The 17,289-nt window shown below is 38.9% G+C and overlaps 1 protein-coding gene across 5 annotated transcripts in view; it reads left to right on the top strand.

Moving 5' to 3' along the window:
- Nucleotides 1-17,289, top strand: part of CTTNBP2 (cortactin binding protein 2) — a 164,494-nt gene that overhangs the window by 142,583 nt on the left and 4,622 nt on the right. For 4 of the 5 annotated variants that reach the window (XM_030825556.1, XM_030825553.1, XM_003261241.3 and 1 more), the window contains 6 exons: nt 4,409-4,587; nt 7,425-7,630; nt 7,950-8,135; nt 11,580-11,643; nt 13,111-13,243; nt 14,609-14,710. In XM_030825556.1, the coding sequence (XP_030681416.1) occupies nt 4,409-4,587; nt 7,425-7,630; nt 7,950-8,135; nt 11,580-11,643; nt 13,111-13,243; nt 14,609-14,710 (870 nt within the window). Of the gene's footprint in view, nt 1-4,408; nt 4,588-7,424; nt 7,631-7,949; nt 8,136-11,579; nt 11,644-13,110; nt 13,244-14,608; nt 14,711-17,289 lie in introns of those variants that run through there. The other variant, XM_030825555.1, reaches the window with a different exon arrangement.

Below are 17,289 nucleotides of genomic sequence, written 5' to 3'. Positions count from 1 at the left end.
GTATATTTATTGCGGCACTATTCACAATAGCAAAGAGTTGGAACCAACCCAAATGTCCAACAACGATAGACTGGATTAAGAAAATGTGGCACATATACACCATGGAATACTATGCAGCCATAAAAAATGATGAGTTCGTGTCCTTTGTAGGGCCATGGATGAAACTGGAAAACATCATTCTCAGTAAACTATCACAAGGACAAAAAACCAAACACCACATGTTCTCACTCATAGGTGGGAATTGAACAATGAGAACTCATGGACACAGGAAGGGGAACATCACATTCCGGGGACTGTTGTGGGGTGGGGGGAGGGGGGAGGGACAGCATTAGGAGATATACCTAATGCTAAATGACGAGTTAATGGGTGCAGGAAATCAACATGGCACATGGATACATATGTAACAAACCTGCACATTGTGCACATGTACCCTAAAACCTAAAGTATAATAATAAAAAAAAATAAAATAAAAATAATAAAATGTGCACATTTTAAATTTTGGAAAAATGTATGCTGAAAGAGCTCTGTGCATTTTGGTGATGTTAGCATTTTATCCGAGACCTTACTTTTAGGAAAATAAAATTGTTTTTCATTACCATTAATACCAGGTGAACATACTACAAATCCAGATACAGCATCTCATCACTTACCCAGAATACGAAATATTTAATGTCATTCTTATTAAGTTAAAAAAACTTTTTTGAACACTTACTATTTGTAAGACCTGGTGAGGGACTATATATACATATATGTAAGTAATGTTTCTTCCAGAATTCATGTTTAAAAATTGATCCAGCTTTCTCCTTTGCCTGCGTACCCCTCTATTTTGTGTTAAGTTCATGTAATCAGCTATAGGTCTCTATAATGCAGTCCATCTGATACTGCACACATAACAAATTCAACACGTCCTGTCCCCAAACCTAACTCCAGGTTTCCCCCGCCGACTTCCTTTTTTGTTATCAGACATCCAGACTTAGAACTTCTCAGCCTCTTCTTCCCGTCAGTCAGTCAGAGCATTTTCTAAATTCTCACTTTGTGGCACACCAAGGAAGATCCAGTACTAAGATTGAAAGGACATATAGCCATGGCAACTGATCATCAAAACGCAGTGTGATAAGTGCATCAGAACAGTGTTAGCTGGTTATTCTGTAAACATTTGCCCCTGGCCTGGGGACTGTGAGACAAGACGGGGGTCCTCTCACCCTCAGAGAGCTAGTGTTCTCATGGAAAGACAGGCCTTCAAAAAGAAACTATCTTTGTAGGATTTGGGACCTTGGAGGACAGTTTTTATTCAGGAGGCATTATTCAAGCGCTATTTTAAAAAATGTATCCAGTGTGTTAAGAGTTGTACATCCAAATACCCGGCTTTCCCTCAGGCTTTTAAGTTAATTTATCTTTCTATGTATAAATCTAGCAAAATTTAACAATCACCTTTGAAGGGACTCATAGCTCATTACATTTCTTTAAATAGTTTGGTCTTTGAAACTTTAATATATTTTATTTCTCTTTTTAAGAACTTCTGCTGACAAATCTTCCCAAGTACTTAATTAACTCTTATAAAACCAGAAAATTAAATTTATAAATTGTGGCTCAAATGTTCTCTTAATTCTTGTACCATTTACATAAACTTAAAAAAATCCTCTTACCCCTTCTTAAGACCACAACCCTGAACTCAGTTACCATTTTTAACTGGACATGAAGCTATTCTAATATATGAAATTCCTGTTAACATTTCAAGTATTTAAAAACACCCAATATATGATTCTCTCATCCTAACCCAAAAAATAATGTTTGATTATATTTAATTCTGAATATTAATGAAGATAAAAATACACCCCCTGTCCCCATCCCCCCAAATTTTTTCCATCTCAAGAGACCTGGGTTCTCTTTCCATGAAAATTTAGGGTTATTTTCTTGGCTGGCCAAGTCTATGTATCGGCCAGGCTTGTTGAGGACCTGTGATCTGGCCTTAGGCTTTCCTCAATAACAGGAAAAAAAGCCAGTAGAGTCCCACCAATAGTCACTGTGTACAAGCGTCTAAGTCCATGCCTTCCAAGTAGGGTAGATTCAGTTTACACATTACCTAGTTCTCAGCTTGTATTTGAATCTGTAACCTTTACCTATGCTATTTCACCACTGGACTGGATTCAACTATTTAAGGCTTGTCTCTTCTTGAGTGGCAGGGCCACAAATCTGATAAATGACATCAGATTAAACTCTGTGTTCCCAGTTCTAATTCTGTCCGACTTCATGGGTACAACACTCAAATCATGCTAATTAAACAGGTGGCTAATATGTGCTGTGAAAGAAACAGGTAAGGTACCACTATAGAAACTTGGGCGGAAGTGGGGAAGAGTACTTATTTTAGGAATTTGGGGTGGAGGCCTCTCTATCTGTGGTCACATTGAAGGATTTGCAGGTCACGCTAATTTGTTATCTAAAGGAAGAAGAGTTTGCTGAGAATAGAGAGGCAGGGGATCTGGGCAGAAGGAGCAGCACTTGCAACACATCTCAGGCCTAGGGAGGAGGAGGTTGGCATGTGGAAAACTCAGGGACAACTATGTGGCCTTGAAGTCATTCGTTCAGGGGACATGCTAGGTGGGGGATCAGATCCAGCACCTTGAATTAGTAACAGTTACATAGACTGTTTACTTGTAGAAGCCTGTCATTTATTCATCCCTTTTGTTATTTGCAAACATCAGCATCCATTTTGACCGCTCCTCCACAGTTCCTTCCCTTTTCCATATTTGGGACACTCTTCCCACCTCCCCTCACCAATCCCATGTCCTGGACATCCTGTGAGAGACCCGGCTGAAGTCCCCACCTCATCTATTTGTCTTTCCTGACCATGCTGTAGTCAGTCAGTTCTTCTTTCGAATTACCATAGCAGCTTGTGTCGGTCTGTACTTCAAGACTGCCAGTCTGGAAGGGATCTGAAAGATAAAGGGCCTGGCTCAATTTCCTCATTTTTCCAGCTGGTAAAATTCAAAAGAAAAAAAAAAAAGAAAAAGGAAGGCAATTGCAATACCTGCTGGGTGGCTTTCTCCACTCTATCAAACCACACCAGAACTGACCACTTGCTCTTCATTAGCTTTTCGCACCTTTTCTTTTGTTTCCCCATATTTCATGAGTACACTAACTTACATGGATTTTTCCTTCTTAGCGGCAATAACAAATAGGCATAGAATACATAGAAGGCATACACACCTCTATGCAAAATTATCCATTAACACTGAAGGAATATATCTCTAGGGAAGGAAATAAAAACATGTAGTTACTAGAAAGTCTATTTATTGGATAGTCCTTTTAATGAAACACCAGTTTTTAATGTACCGTCTGATAACCACTTTTCCCATAATACAGTCAACTTGCAAAAGGAGAAATTTCATATAAACAACATCTGCACTTTGGAGAGAGGTGGACACCCTTCCTGTTTGTTCAGGTCCTTAGGAAAGACATTACATTCTGCCTCTGGGTACTGTGAAATATGATTCCATTATGATGTCTAACAATCTGAGCTTTAGAAGCAGTTTATTAGACAGTCATTAAGAGAATAATTCAGTCCTCCCAGAAAAAGTAACGTTTCCCTGGGGACCGAGTTACAATGAGAGCTCTGCTCTCCTTCTCCCTTCCTCTACATGTGGTCTTGATGAGGCAGCTGGGGAGACCCCTCACCCTCTGTCAGCTGCCTACAAAGCTAAGCCTGTTCTTTCAGCCCTGGCTGACCGTAGAAAGTGAAGCTTAAACAGAGAGCTTCAGAAATGTTGAGCCTGAGGAAGAAGAGGAAGTTCTTTAGCTTAATAGTGATTACTGAATTCATTTTAAATGTGATAAATGACTCCTTTATTATTTCAGCGAGATGCTGTATCCTATTTTTCTATTAAAGATAAGCCCTTTGTAGTTATGTATATTTGCGGATTGCTGGGAGTAGATCGTAAATAAAAGTAAGTATGTGAAGGGATAGATATGTTAATCAGCTTAATTTAATAATTTCACAATGTATGCATACATCAAAACATGATATATACCACAAATATGTATAATTTTTGTCAATTATACCTTAATAAAAAATATAAATAGATTCTAGCCCTGGCTTTGCCACTATTACCTGTGGGACCTTGGGCAAGTTATTTTTTCTTCCTGCCTCAGTCTCCTGATATGTAAAATGGGGTAAAAATGCCTAACTCAGGCTCATGGTGGGAATTAAAGAAGAAAAATGCTTATTACACTAACACGTTTGCATAACTATAGTATGTGTTATTATCCCTCCTTCAGCCATCCCAAGTAAAGTTAAATAAGATTCAGCTACTTTTCAATTTTGATTTAAAGTTTTATATTTTTAATTTTGGGCTTCTAAAACAAAATTTTCTAAACTAAGCTCCTGGGTTCCACCTCCCTGTCTCTCTAGTTCAAAGGTCAGGCGCCCTCCCCCTGCGATCCTGTGTGCAAGATTGTCGACTGGGCTCTGTCCGTCTGGCGTCAGCTTAACTCCTGCCTGGCCCGCTTGGGCACACCTGAAGCACTTCTTGGACCAAAATATTTCCTGTCTTGTCCTGTAGTTCCTGGGCATGCCCAAGTGACAGTGAAGTAAGTGCCATTTTTCCTTATCTTCCTGCTTATAATAGAGACATGGCCAATTCAGATGTTTGAGGGTGAGAATGTTGACCAGGCTGCCTTGCGCCACCTCCTGTCACTGACACGGAGTGCCAGTGCTCTCTGCTCTTTCAGAGGATGGCCACAGCTTGGCTACTGTGTGCTTCCTAGGGCAGCTGCATTTTTGCTGAGAGCTAGGTTTTTCCTCTATTAGAAAACTCTCATCCAAGTTATGTTTGGCTTGCTGTGCAGAGTCTCCTGAGTGAGGTCCCACATAAGAAGTTTCATTAAGTATTGTATGCACACCCTCCAAAAAACCTGCATTCTGTTAATGAATTGAAAAGCTTTCCCTTTATTGAGACATATGTTCAGTACTTACTATGTTTTCCTTTGAAGCATCTTATGAGAACAGACATATATACAATAAGGTTAATGAAATAGAAAATCAGGAGAAAATTGAAATGAGAAAAAATTTGTTACCATCCAGTTTAGTAATGGTTCTGTGACCAGCAAGCAGATTTGATTCTGTAGTTTCTGGTATCATGGGCAGAAGTCTGTTTTGGAAAGCAGGGGATAGAAATAATATCTTCTTAGCTGGATGTGGTGGTTCATGCCTGTAATCCCATCACTTTGGGAAGTTGAGCGGGGAGGATCACTTGAGGCCAGGAGTAAAGATCAGCCCAGGCAACATAGTGAGATCCCATCTCTATTAAAAAAAAAAAAAATTAGCCAGGCATAGTGGCATGCACCTGTAGTCCTAGCTATTGAGTTGGGAGGCTGAGGCAGGAGGATCAATTGAGCCCAGGAGGTCAAGACTGCAGTGAGCTTTGATTAAGCCACCAAACTCCAGCCTGAGTGACAGAGCAAGACCCTGTCTCTAAAAAGTATATGTATATTTTCTCTATTGTAAGACAAACCACCATTTTTATAATAGCTAATTGGTGGGAAAGAAGTACTATATTAAATATACATTTAGAATTTTGCTACAAAATAAATACACTTATTGATATAATTACCACTTTCTTCATTATTATGTCAATTAAATTAAAGTCTTTTTTACATCCAGAGTCTCAAGATTCTTAGGAATCGTTTTTGACCTCTCCTATATGGAATATAGTCTTTGTCAAGAACTATGGAGATTCCAAGATTTTTACCCTATTTGCAAGCTACCAAGTTAGCCTGCCATGGTTCAGGATGCTGAGTTAGGGACACAGGACTTCATCACCCACAACACAGCAGGCAGCCTGAGCTTCACTTTTACATAGATTCCCTTTATCCCTGAAGCCACACGGGGTGATACATAGTAGCCCATGTGGATGCTGGATTTGCCTCACAGCTGTGGAACCCCCCCTTCCCATCCCTCCAAGGTTTCTAAAGAGGGGTGCTGCAACTCTGTCGACCCTTGGCCCTGGAAGATGTTATTTTTATTATCCTGGTCAGGAAACAATTCTGCCCCCTGCTCCTGAAGGAGACATTTATCTCTGTCTTCCAAGACTGAAAAGATAGTTCAGAACAAAACCTGACACCAGATGTGCAGAAATGCCGCAGGAAATTGTCTACTAATGGCTAAGTTAAGGAGTTGATTTTTTTTTTCAGACCACAGCTTATATTTATACTTTAGCACTTTAGGAATCACTGCATAATTTTGATTCATGCTGTAGAATACCAGAATTTTGTCTGTGTTCCCTATTGTACTTTTATTTTTCCCCCAATTGTGTTAGCACTAGACATTAAGAGAGAAACTTAAAATAGATGGATCATAGTTTTTGACAATTCTCGAAAGTTTTATGCAATGTCTAATAGCTTTGAAAACATTCCTAACCTGGGAGATGTGGTTTTTTTTCTATAGCCTTTAGTCATATAAGTGTTTTTTAATACTGCAACAAAGCATAATCTTTTTTTGATGGAATTTTAATTGGCATTGAGTGCTGCAAATTTGGGCTGCAGTCCCACTGTTTATGGCTATTAATGCAAACAGTCCACCTGAGGCGATAGCTGGTTGACCCCTATCCTCCCTATAGAACTGAGCCCACCCACACGCGCCAGTGAGCCCTTGCCTTGGGACAGGCAGATTTAATTTGCCAGTGATTATACATCCCAGGCTGGGCGCAGTGGCTCCTGCCTGCAATCCCAGCACTTTGGGAGGACAAGGCAGGCAGATCACTTGAGGTCAGGAGTTCGAGACCAGCCTGGCGAACATGATGAAAACCCCATCTCTACTAAAAGTATGAAAATTAGCCAGGCCTGTTGCCACATGCCTGTAATCCCAGCTACTTGGAAGGCAGAGGCACGAGAATCGCTTGAACCCAAGAGGCAGAGGTTGCAGTGAGCTGAGATTGCGCCTTGGCACTCCAGCCTGGGTGACAGAGCGAGACTATCTCGAAAAAAGAAAAAAAAAGTATCCCAATTTCAGAAATATTAAAATACAATGTATGTGCACCTTATTAAGGAGATGTAACAAAGAAGTTGAAGCTATTTAGACCTGGACTTTTAGGAAATCTTTTTTTCCAGATTTCTTCAGTCTTTAAATTTACCTTCCTTTCAATGTGTTTATTCATGCATTCATTCACTCAGCACTCACGCATTGATTCTACATTGAGAGAGACATGTAAACAATCAGTTTCATTTGAAATACATTGTATTTTTGAGGCAGATTCAAACACTTTTGTATCGGGTAATTTCACTTATTCGAAAACTACCTGGGAAGGTAGCATATCTATAGAAACACTTAACGTTTTTTCCCCATAGTCTTCAAACTGTCCTTTCGTAGAATTGTGTATAATTATTGAGAAGCCTGCTCCTAAGGGATGCATCGGCCCCTCTCCTGCTAGGTGGATGTCTAAGCTGTGGAATGGCGTCATCGCACCCAGAGTTCAAGAAGCAATATTGTCAAGAGCCTCTGTGAAAAGACAACCTGGCTTTGGGCAGACAACTGCTAAAAGACACCCCAGCCAAGGACAGCAGGCTGTGGTCAAAGCTGCTCTCAGCATCTTGCTAAATAAAGCTGTACTGCATGGCTGTCCCCTCCCCAGAGCAGGTATGTGGGTTTCTGCAGAGAGGACAGGAAATTCACACCCTTATAAAATACCTTTTAAAAGTTGTTTTTAGAGGGCTTTCTCTCTTTGTAATTAGAAAAATATACATTTTATAGCAGTGTTCCAGAACTGTGATTTTACTTACTGGTTAATGTTTGAATTCTAGACCTCCAAGTAAAGTTTGTGCTGGTTCACAAAACCCCAGCTTGGATATTAAATAAATGCATTATTTTGAACAGTCCGTATCTTTGAGAAACAGAAATGTATTTTGCTTTAATCAGTGAAACTGCATTATCCCTGCTGTGATTTGTGTTGTTTCAGAGCTAGACCAGCATACAGCTGATTTCAGAGGAGGAAGTTTCCCTTTATCCATAGTTTCCAGTTATAACAGTTGTAACAAGAAGAAAGGAGAGAGTGGTGCCTGGAGAAAGGTGAACACCAGTCCTCGCAGGAAATCTGGCCGCTTCTCTTTACCCATCTGGAATAAGCCAGACCTAAGCACTGAAGGTAAGGGGCGGGGGTTGGCATGCTGCCTACAAGGAGGTGGACAAACCTGATCCAGTGTCTGAAAGCAAGTATGCTTTCATTTTTATCACTATGCATTTGGCAAAACAAAGTTTAAGTATTTCAATGCACGTTTTCATGGAATAAACAAACTATATAATAGGTACATTTCCAAAAATATACAGGAGATCCCTACCTGAAAAATACCACTTTCAAACCAGAATTCCAAAATTAATCTTTAACTTTAATGGTCATTTATTTATTAATTTGTTTCTCTTGGTGTTCACAATTTGTATAATCATTGCATTATTGCATAATAAAATCATTGGCATATTTATCTCCTATTATGTCACTCCTAAGTTAATCTTACATTAAAAAAATACATGTAGAGACATATTTGATACCCATTTAAGGCCTTTCCAGGTGAATCAGGTGTACACATTTCTTTCTTATGTATGACGTGTACCATGTGCTGGGTTTTAGTCTAGGCACTGGAAATAGAGTGGTAAAAAATATATATATTCTGGCCAGGCATGGTGGCTCATACCTGTAATCCCAGAACTGAGAGAGGCCAAGGCAGATGGATAGCTTGAGGTCAGGAAGGCGAAACCCTGTCTCTACTAAAAATACAAAAATTAGCTGGGTGTGGTGGCACATGCTTGTAATCCCAGCTACTCAGGAGGCTGAGGCATGAGAATTGCTTGAACCTGAGAGACAGAGGTTGCAGTGAGCCGAGATCACGCCACTGCACTCCAGGCCAGGTGACAGAGCGAGACTCTTGTCTCAAAAAAAAAAAAAAAAAAAAAAATCCTGCCTTCATCGAGTTTATATTCTAATAAATTGGACAGATTTCATATGATGGGACATCAAGTGAAAAATATGTAAGCTTTCATTCTAACAAAGAAGATGTAACACGTGTGTATCTTCTGGTGTTAGACCTATTCCTTTTGGCATTGATAATAGGATAATCAGCTATTATATAAATTATAAATGTCCTTCCCAAAACAAATCCAAATTGTAATAAAAATGAAAAGAAATTTCCACCTCATGTGCACTGTGGACTTCAGATTATGCCATTCATTTACCTCCCCTCTCAAAGTATTTGTTTTGTGAAATTTTATGCCAGCTTTATAGCAGTGGGGTTTCTAAATGAGGTACTTAAAATCCTACATTTTAAAAAACATAAAAAAGTTGCTTTTAGTTATGAGTATATTTTCATTTTTAAGCTTGTATTTTGTTAATTTTAATAAGAATTTAATGTTTTTTTAATCCTATCAATATATGCTAGGGTTCCCCAATTACCCTAAGTGCATGATAGCATATTGTGACCCCTTTTTAAGTGACTGAATGAAAATTTACTGAATAAAATGAATTTTCTTATACTTTTAAAAAGATCAGTATTTTATATTGATAATAAGATACTGTTTTGATCCTAAGTGCTTGTTACTTCCCAAAGTTGTCAGAGTGTTTGATTTAGGGAGTAATAATCACTAGACTCCAGCCCACCAATTTAGTATAGACCCCCAGATGACTTTCTGTAGCAAGGATTATACCTTTCATTTGCTCTTAGTCCTTTCAGTATGCAAGAAAGCTCTAAGACAATGATAATGATCTCCATTTGCAGAGAACAAAACTGAGGTTCAGAAACCCTTGGGCACCTGCTCCAAATCACCTCTCCTGGAAATATGCGGGTTTGTAATTGTTTCTTGCAAGCCTAGTGCTATTTTCTGTAGTCCATGACACCCTAATCTTGTAGACATGCAATGATCTATGGATACTCAGATAACTGGACACCAGTTGAGGCTCTTCACTGTGTCATTTCTAAGTTTATTAGAATCTCTATAAAGTTTAAGACCAACTTTTTGAGCTAACTTAATTGTTGGTATATGCTTTAGAGTAGACAAACAGAATCAACAAAATGAATATGAATTTAAAGCAGTATCATGGAAGAGTCTGGACCAGAAAACTATATTATGCTAAATGTAAAAAAAGATGAACAGACGAAATTATTTGTAATTTTAATAATTTTAGTTTTAGAACTATTTGATATGAAATGTTATATTCTTTGAAGCATGAACTTCTTGGACAGAATAAAACTATGCTACAAGAATTTACACTGACTTCAACAAGGAAATTTCTAAAAGTTAACTTTACAAAGTATATAATTCATGAGTCAGTAGTTGGGTTAGAAACCATGACTAGCATGGTTCTCGTTATTTTTATAATGGTAAATTTTTCCAATAATTACGCTGTATATATGATTATTACAATGGTTGGGGTGACTTTGGTTTTTGTTAAAAAGAAAAAAAAAAAAAACACAGGAATCCCTTTGCATGCAGATCACTATGGAAGCTCATCAAATTTGATAAAGAGACAGCCCATTTCTTTCCTGACCTAAAACAGAAAGGCCAATGATGTCAGATGCCAGGCTTTTAGGGCAGATCCCAAGGCTGTGCGCTATGTAGTAATTAGTAGAAGCCACTAGTCAGTGCTTTGGACAATAATGACAGAAGTATGACTAAAGAAACTCGACAGTGATTTTCTTTGATCTGCTTTTAATGAGGATGTATTTACTTTTCAAAAACATTCTTTAGAGAAAATTTGTGTTGACAACATTAATATTTTTAGAATTCACTCAAAAATAACTTTTAATGCATTCATAACATTGAGTCTAAAATGGTTTATAAGAGTGTTTCTCAAACTTTAACCATAACGCATACTGAGAAATACATTTTACACCATGATCGCTGTACACACAAGCCTCTGCATTTGTGTGTATATATAACTGATATGCATCAGTATACCTCCAGCAAGCAATACAGGCTATTTTCTCTTCTTTTTTTTAACTATGTCATAATCTGCAGTTTAAAAAACATTTATATGATTTTCAGCATTTTTAAAATTCTATGACTTTTTGTACCCTGTTCATATTTTCTTTTCTGTATAATGCAAAAGCTGTTAAAAGTTAAATTTCTACAAGTGCATGGCTAATGCCACATATCAAAAACTATACTTGATTACATAGTAGTGTTAGAATGCACACAAAGGTAGAGAAAGGGTGATTACCATCATCAAAAGGCAGATAGTAAAATCTTCTTTTGGTCCTTTGAGAACAAGGGCCTAAGGAACTAGGGACTTGACTAAAGAGAAGAACGGCCATCCGTAAAAGCGAAATTCAGGATTCTTGACTTGAGCTTCAGGTAGTGTTAGTTGTACCGAGTTCCATCAAAATGTACTCGAGGGAGTTGTCTATTCCTTGACTTTCCCACAATGCCTCTACAGGAGGCTATGCCCAGAGCCTCTGTCCTGGGGAAAATCTCCTCAAATCCTGGATACTAATCCAAGAACAGCATGAAAGTACTGCAAAGTCCACAGTCTGTTTCTTTTAAATACAGAATTCAAGAGGCACAGGGATAATGATCTATTGAAAATGGTTCTTTTTAACAGGTATGAAAAATAAGACTATATCACAGCTGAATTGTAACAGGAATGCTTCTCTGTCAAAACAAAAGTAAGTTCCCCTTTCAAATTTAACTCATAGCAAACAAAGATAAATCAAGTAACTTCAATTACTATTTTAAATGTTCCATGTTCTCAATTATTTGAATATTATGTTAATATGGTTTTAAAAAAAGTGATATATGTCATTCAAATGCTGATATTAAACTGAAATCTAATGGTGTCTTTGGATAACCTCTAAACTGTTCCTTAAGATTAATATAATGTAATATAAAGGCTATTTTGCTTGTAATTTGTTGAATAAGGTTAGAAATATAGGTTTCATTTGATCAAATTCTGTTTATGCATTTGTGAACTTTTAGACAGTCATTAGATGACTTTTCCACAGATTTACAGAAACAGTGTGACTTTTTTTTTTGGAGACAGAGTCTTGCTGTCTTGCCCAGGCTAGAGTGCAGTGGCGTGATCTCGGTTCACTGCAACCTCTGCCTCCAGGTTCAAGCGATTCTCCTGCCTCAGCCTCTTGTGTGGCTGGGATTACAGGTGCCTGCCACCGTGCCTGGCTAATTTTTGTATTTTTAGTAGAGACGGGGTTTCACCATCTTGGCCTGGCTGGTCACGAACTCCTGACCTTGTGGTACATCTGCCTAGGCCTCCCAAAGTGCTGGGATTACAGGCATGATTTTTAACTGCTATAAATTTACAGTGAGAATTTCTTATATTGTTCCTAAGAAATAGACTATTTCAGCTTACAAATATCGAGATATAAAGGATGATTTGGACAATTATAGAATAGAAATGTTTAGGCAGTTTGTAAATAAGTCCCCATGGTAGCCCAGTAAATTGTGTGCCCTGTAACTTGGCAGGTAACATTTAGGATCATGTCCGCTGGTTTGTAGCATTACAGAAGAGAGGAGGGTGACGAGAGAGAAGGGAGATGAAGGAAACTGCATGGCACGCTATTTTCTGCCAGGACCACAGCTAGATCCATGACCTGCAACAGCCTGTATCATTTTTCCAGCAACCCTAGGATGTACACATAAGGGTTATTTACAGAAAAGGGAACCCAGGAACTGAGGTGTTAAGAAAACCTGGTGTGTGGTCATATTGCTAGCTAGCAATAGAGCCAAGTTTGAAATTCGTGTTTGCCCCATTTTATCACAGTGTCCCCTATGCTACAGTGTTTATTTTATCACAGTGTCCCCTATGCTACAGTGTTTAGCATCCTATCTGGCCTGGGAGACAGAAGAAAAGGCAAGAGTAGTAGGGAGCCTGGAATATTGTACATCAAAGTGAAGTTCTTTGTGAAACAAAATTTTATCCTCTCAAGAATTTTGAGTAGGAGTTATCAAAATCCTGTGGAAATTTCTTGCATTAAATGACATTTATGAAATACTTTAAACGATATTAAAAACATTTTCCCTACCCCACACCAAATCCCAAAAAAGTTACAGTGTCTAGATTTCCAAATTGGGAATTGTTCTCACTTTGAAAAACGTTTTTCTGAACTTTGTGTTAGGTCTTTAGAGAATGATCTATCACTGACGTTGAATTTGGATCAGAGACTCTCTCTGGGTTCAGATGACGAAGCAGATCTTGTCAAGGAACTTCAGAGCATGTGCTCCAGCAAGTCTGAGTCTGATATCAGCAAGGTGAGCAGTACAAATGGGGAGCATTGAATGGCTCTACTCAACAGCTGGGAGACTTTTGGGGGACAATTCCCTAAAAGAAATTCCTTATTGAATAACATGGTTAATGCTCCAAATCAAACCATCCCTCACCTTGCTTAGAAAGGCCGTTTCTTCTGAAATATCATTTATACAATAAAGGAGCGTTACTTTGTGAAGCCTGCTTTTCCAAACTCCTCTGAGACCTGAAGTTAAAATTGTATGTTAATTGCATTAGTATAAGTCACATCAATTCATTTGGGCAGTTTTTTTCTTCTTTTTTTGGAGACGGAGTTTTGCTCTTGTCACCCAGGCTGGAGTTCAGTGGCAGGATCTTGGCTCACTGCAAGCTCCGCTTCCCGGGTTCAAGCAGTTCTCCCTGCCTCAGCCTTCCGAGTAGCTGGGATTACAGGTGCCATCTACCATGCCTGGCTAATTTTTAGATTTTTTAGTAGAGATGGGGTTTCACCATGTTGGCCAGGCTGGTCTTGAACTCCTGACCTCAGGTGATCTGCCCGCCTCAGTCTCCCAAAATGATGGGATTACAAGCGTGAGCCACTGCACCCAGCCTGGGCAGCTTTTTATATGAGCCTAAATTTGAGTTTCCTCAGATCTTTTTCCTTTCCACATTTCTAACTTTGGCATATCAGTCATCTATCAGTAATAAAATTATAACAAGCATCACAGCCAACTTACGTTATAGACCAAGCGGCAACTTTGCAAATGAGAAAAAGAATTAGCTTATATAATGTATATCATCATAATCTTTAAGCTGTGAAATTTGAGACCAAATATGGAAACCAGTGACCTGAAATCTCAAAGAAAACACGGACAGCATCAAGTTCAACCTGTTTTGGCACTCTGGTATCTGCAGCAGGTTTCACCGAGCTGCCTTGATAGATGCCTTTTGAGTGGTTATAACTTTCAGCTTCCTGAGACTCTAAACTCTGTTATTTGAGTCGTCATAATATCTACGACAAAGTAGAATTCACTCTTATTTAACTTTGTTGGAAACAAAATATATATCCACTGGAAAAGTAAGGTGATGATTAAAATCTTGCAAATGTTATATCCTTTCTTTACTTGCAAAGTGACTTTTTTTCCCTAGAGAGTTCTTCTGGTCTTCTTTTGACTTTTTAAATGGATTCTTTTTCCTTAGAGGATGTTTCTCATGCATTTGCTGTCAGTTTTACATAAAGACTTGAAGTCTTTCATGTGAACAGTTCAGGACTTGGGGGGCAGGGAAGGAAGAGTGACACTTCTGCTGTGATTTCTCCACCATTTAGCTGTGCCTTGAGTATGTACAATGTGACTGTGGAGACATGACTGGGCAAATTCTGTATTTTCCAGATTGCTGATTCCAGGGATGATATAAGGATGTTTGATAGTTCTGGAAACAACCGTGTACTTTCAGCAACTATTAATAATCTGAGAATGCCAGTGTCACAAAAGGTAAGTGTCCCTTTCTCGCCAAAGTGAACAAAGGATGATTGCTATGGAATTGACTTCACAAATCATCTTTCAGTGTGAATCACAGAGTTATTTTTTTAAACCAAAGCTAAGAACTGAGAAATAGAGTGCTTATAGAATATTTTGGGGAAAAAAATGACATAGAAAAGCATTACTTTTTTCCCTTCTATTTGATTCCAAAATTTTGGGTGTCTGTTGAGATCTCCATTTTTTTTTCATTTGTATATGACAAAACTAGAAATACAGTAGTTCTGCCTTATCCTCAGGTGATGCCTGAAATCTAAGATAGTACCAAAGTTTATATACACTATATTGCTTCAATCCGATAACCTAGAGGGTTACTAAGTGGCCAGTGGGTGGGTAATCTAGACAGAATGGACAAGTTGATTCACATCCTGGGCAGAACAGAGTAGGATGGTGCAAGATTTCATCATGCTACTTAGAATGGCCTGCAAATTTATGAATTGTATATTTCCAGATCACAGGTAACTGAAACCACAGAAAACAAAATTGTGGATGAGGGGGGATACGGTCATCTTGGTTGTTCCTAAGATTTCCTGCATTTTAGAAAATTAATTATAGCAAAGCACTGAGTGATAACATAAAGGTCTTATACATTGCAAAAAAATCTCAATTTTATTTCATCCTGACTTTCCATAACATACATTTCAATGAGACTTTAAAAACAAGTCTGAATGGCAACTAGAAGAACCAGGATTCCAGTAGACTTCCTTAACCTTTTGAAATGTCTTCCATGACTACAGCACTGCACCATTATCAGTTGGTTAATAAATGGCAAGAGCAGGCACAGCATGGTATTCCTGGGTGAGCAGAAACAATAAGAAATGTCTCACCCATGTTGTGAGGATGCAGACTTCACAGAAGCACTTTGTAATATATGGTTTGTTCACCAAACCATGTTGATTGATTGCCATTCACATCTTGTTCTCATCTACTCCCAAGGTGGCTTACAAAGACCTGTGTGTGGGTGGGAGGGTGGGGCGCAGAGAGCAGGATTATAAAGTAAGCATAGTGAGACTATTAAGTTATTAAGCCTTATCTCATCACCTAGCAGCACTGGGCCCCACAGCCCTGCTCCCTCACTGCTTCGTTAGGTTTAGATCCTGGCTATTAGATGTGGAACTATGTGAGCTGCATGCATTGGGAGAGCAGGTATGGGAGTGGGAATTTACACGGCTGGGGGCTCTAATACAAAATATTTAACATGATGTCCTGTGAAGAAAAGCATGGCTTTCAAGCTCACTCTATCATAATGTCTGCCTTTTTTTGTTCAATTGGGAACAATTTAGAAGCCCAGCAAAATTTGGAGGATGATGTAAGGAGGTGACCTGGAGTCAGCACTGAGCGTTCTGGTTGGAAAACAGTCTAGGGCCCATCCCTTTGCCATCTTTAAAGCCTCAACTCACTCCCCCTATATTCATGGCTTGCCCTGAGCTGTGCTTGACTGGACACCAGTCTCTAGGACCCAAGAATTTAGGATTCCTTGTGGAACATGGACAGTGGAAAGGGCCAGGAGGATCTTAGCAAGAGGAACAGTGAGCTACCTTCCCCATAAGGCCAAATCACTTTCTTGTGTAAAAATAGAGAATGGCTGCTCCTTAAATGTCTAATGAAGAAACATTGTCATACCCCTACTTCTCTGTCAAGTGACCGTATTGAGTTGCTACAATAAAGTACTGTCCACAAATAAAAGTAGTACTGAAAGTCAAAGTTCTGGGCAGCTTTGTTTAAAAGATATTTTTTAAAACGAGTCCTTTTATACCATCTGGGCTCTTTAAATGTGCAATTTGATGTGGGGATTAGGACCCCTGCCTCCTAGTCTTCTCTCCCTTTGCCGGCTGAAGACGCTTCCCCAAGAGCTAGAAGATGTTTTCCTCAGAAACTGCCAGCAGAGGGCAAAGTGGTACTTACTGTTGGCAGCCTTCTGAAACCTTGACTGGCTGATGCCTTTTCTCTTCTCCTACGCAGCTGGTATTTCTGGGTTAGTTGCCCAGTTTCTTCTGTTATCAGGAAGTATCTCCATTTAGAGGTAAGAGCTCCCTGGGTTAGTTGAAATCACTTTCTCCTTCATGGCCAGAAGGCTGGCAATGCCTCCATTGGAGAGGGGCCCTGCAACCATCATTATCTGTTGGAAAACAAAAATGAATAAGTTATCTTTATTATTTGCAACAATATAGCTCCTCACTGCTCTAACAGTAAGGGAGCATAATTGGGTTTACTAATCAAGTGGCATTTAGCTGGCCTTCTAAATTAAAAACAAATATACATATTTAAATCAACAGGAAGAACAAATGCTAATAAATGTTTTCCTTTTATGTAAATCCAAACTAATCCTCTGAAAGGACAAGTTCACATCTGGTTGCATGATGAAATCCACTTGAGGTTGTTTTTTTTTTTTTTTTCCATCCTCAGGGCCTGGACAATGGGTTTTATAAAGCTTCCCTGGTGGTTCTTACATGCAGCCAAGGTTGAGACCCACTGCTCCAAAACATAGCCCTGATCTGTCATCTTCATTTTCCACCCATTTCTTTCTTTCCCAA

This window comes from Nomascus leucogenys, chromosome 13 (genome assembly GCF_006542625.1).
Source record: "Nomascus leucogenys isolate Asia chromosome 13, Asia_NLE_v1, whole genome shotgun sequence".
Classification (NCBI taxonomy): domain Eukaryota; kingdom Metazoa; phylum Chordata; class Mammalia; order Primates; family Hylobatidae; genus Nomascus; species Nomascus leucogenys.
This window is presented reverse-complemented; position numbering and strand designations above follow the sequence as displayed.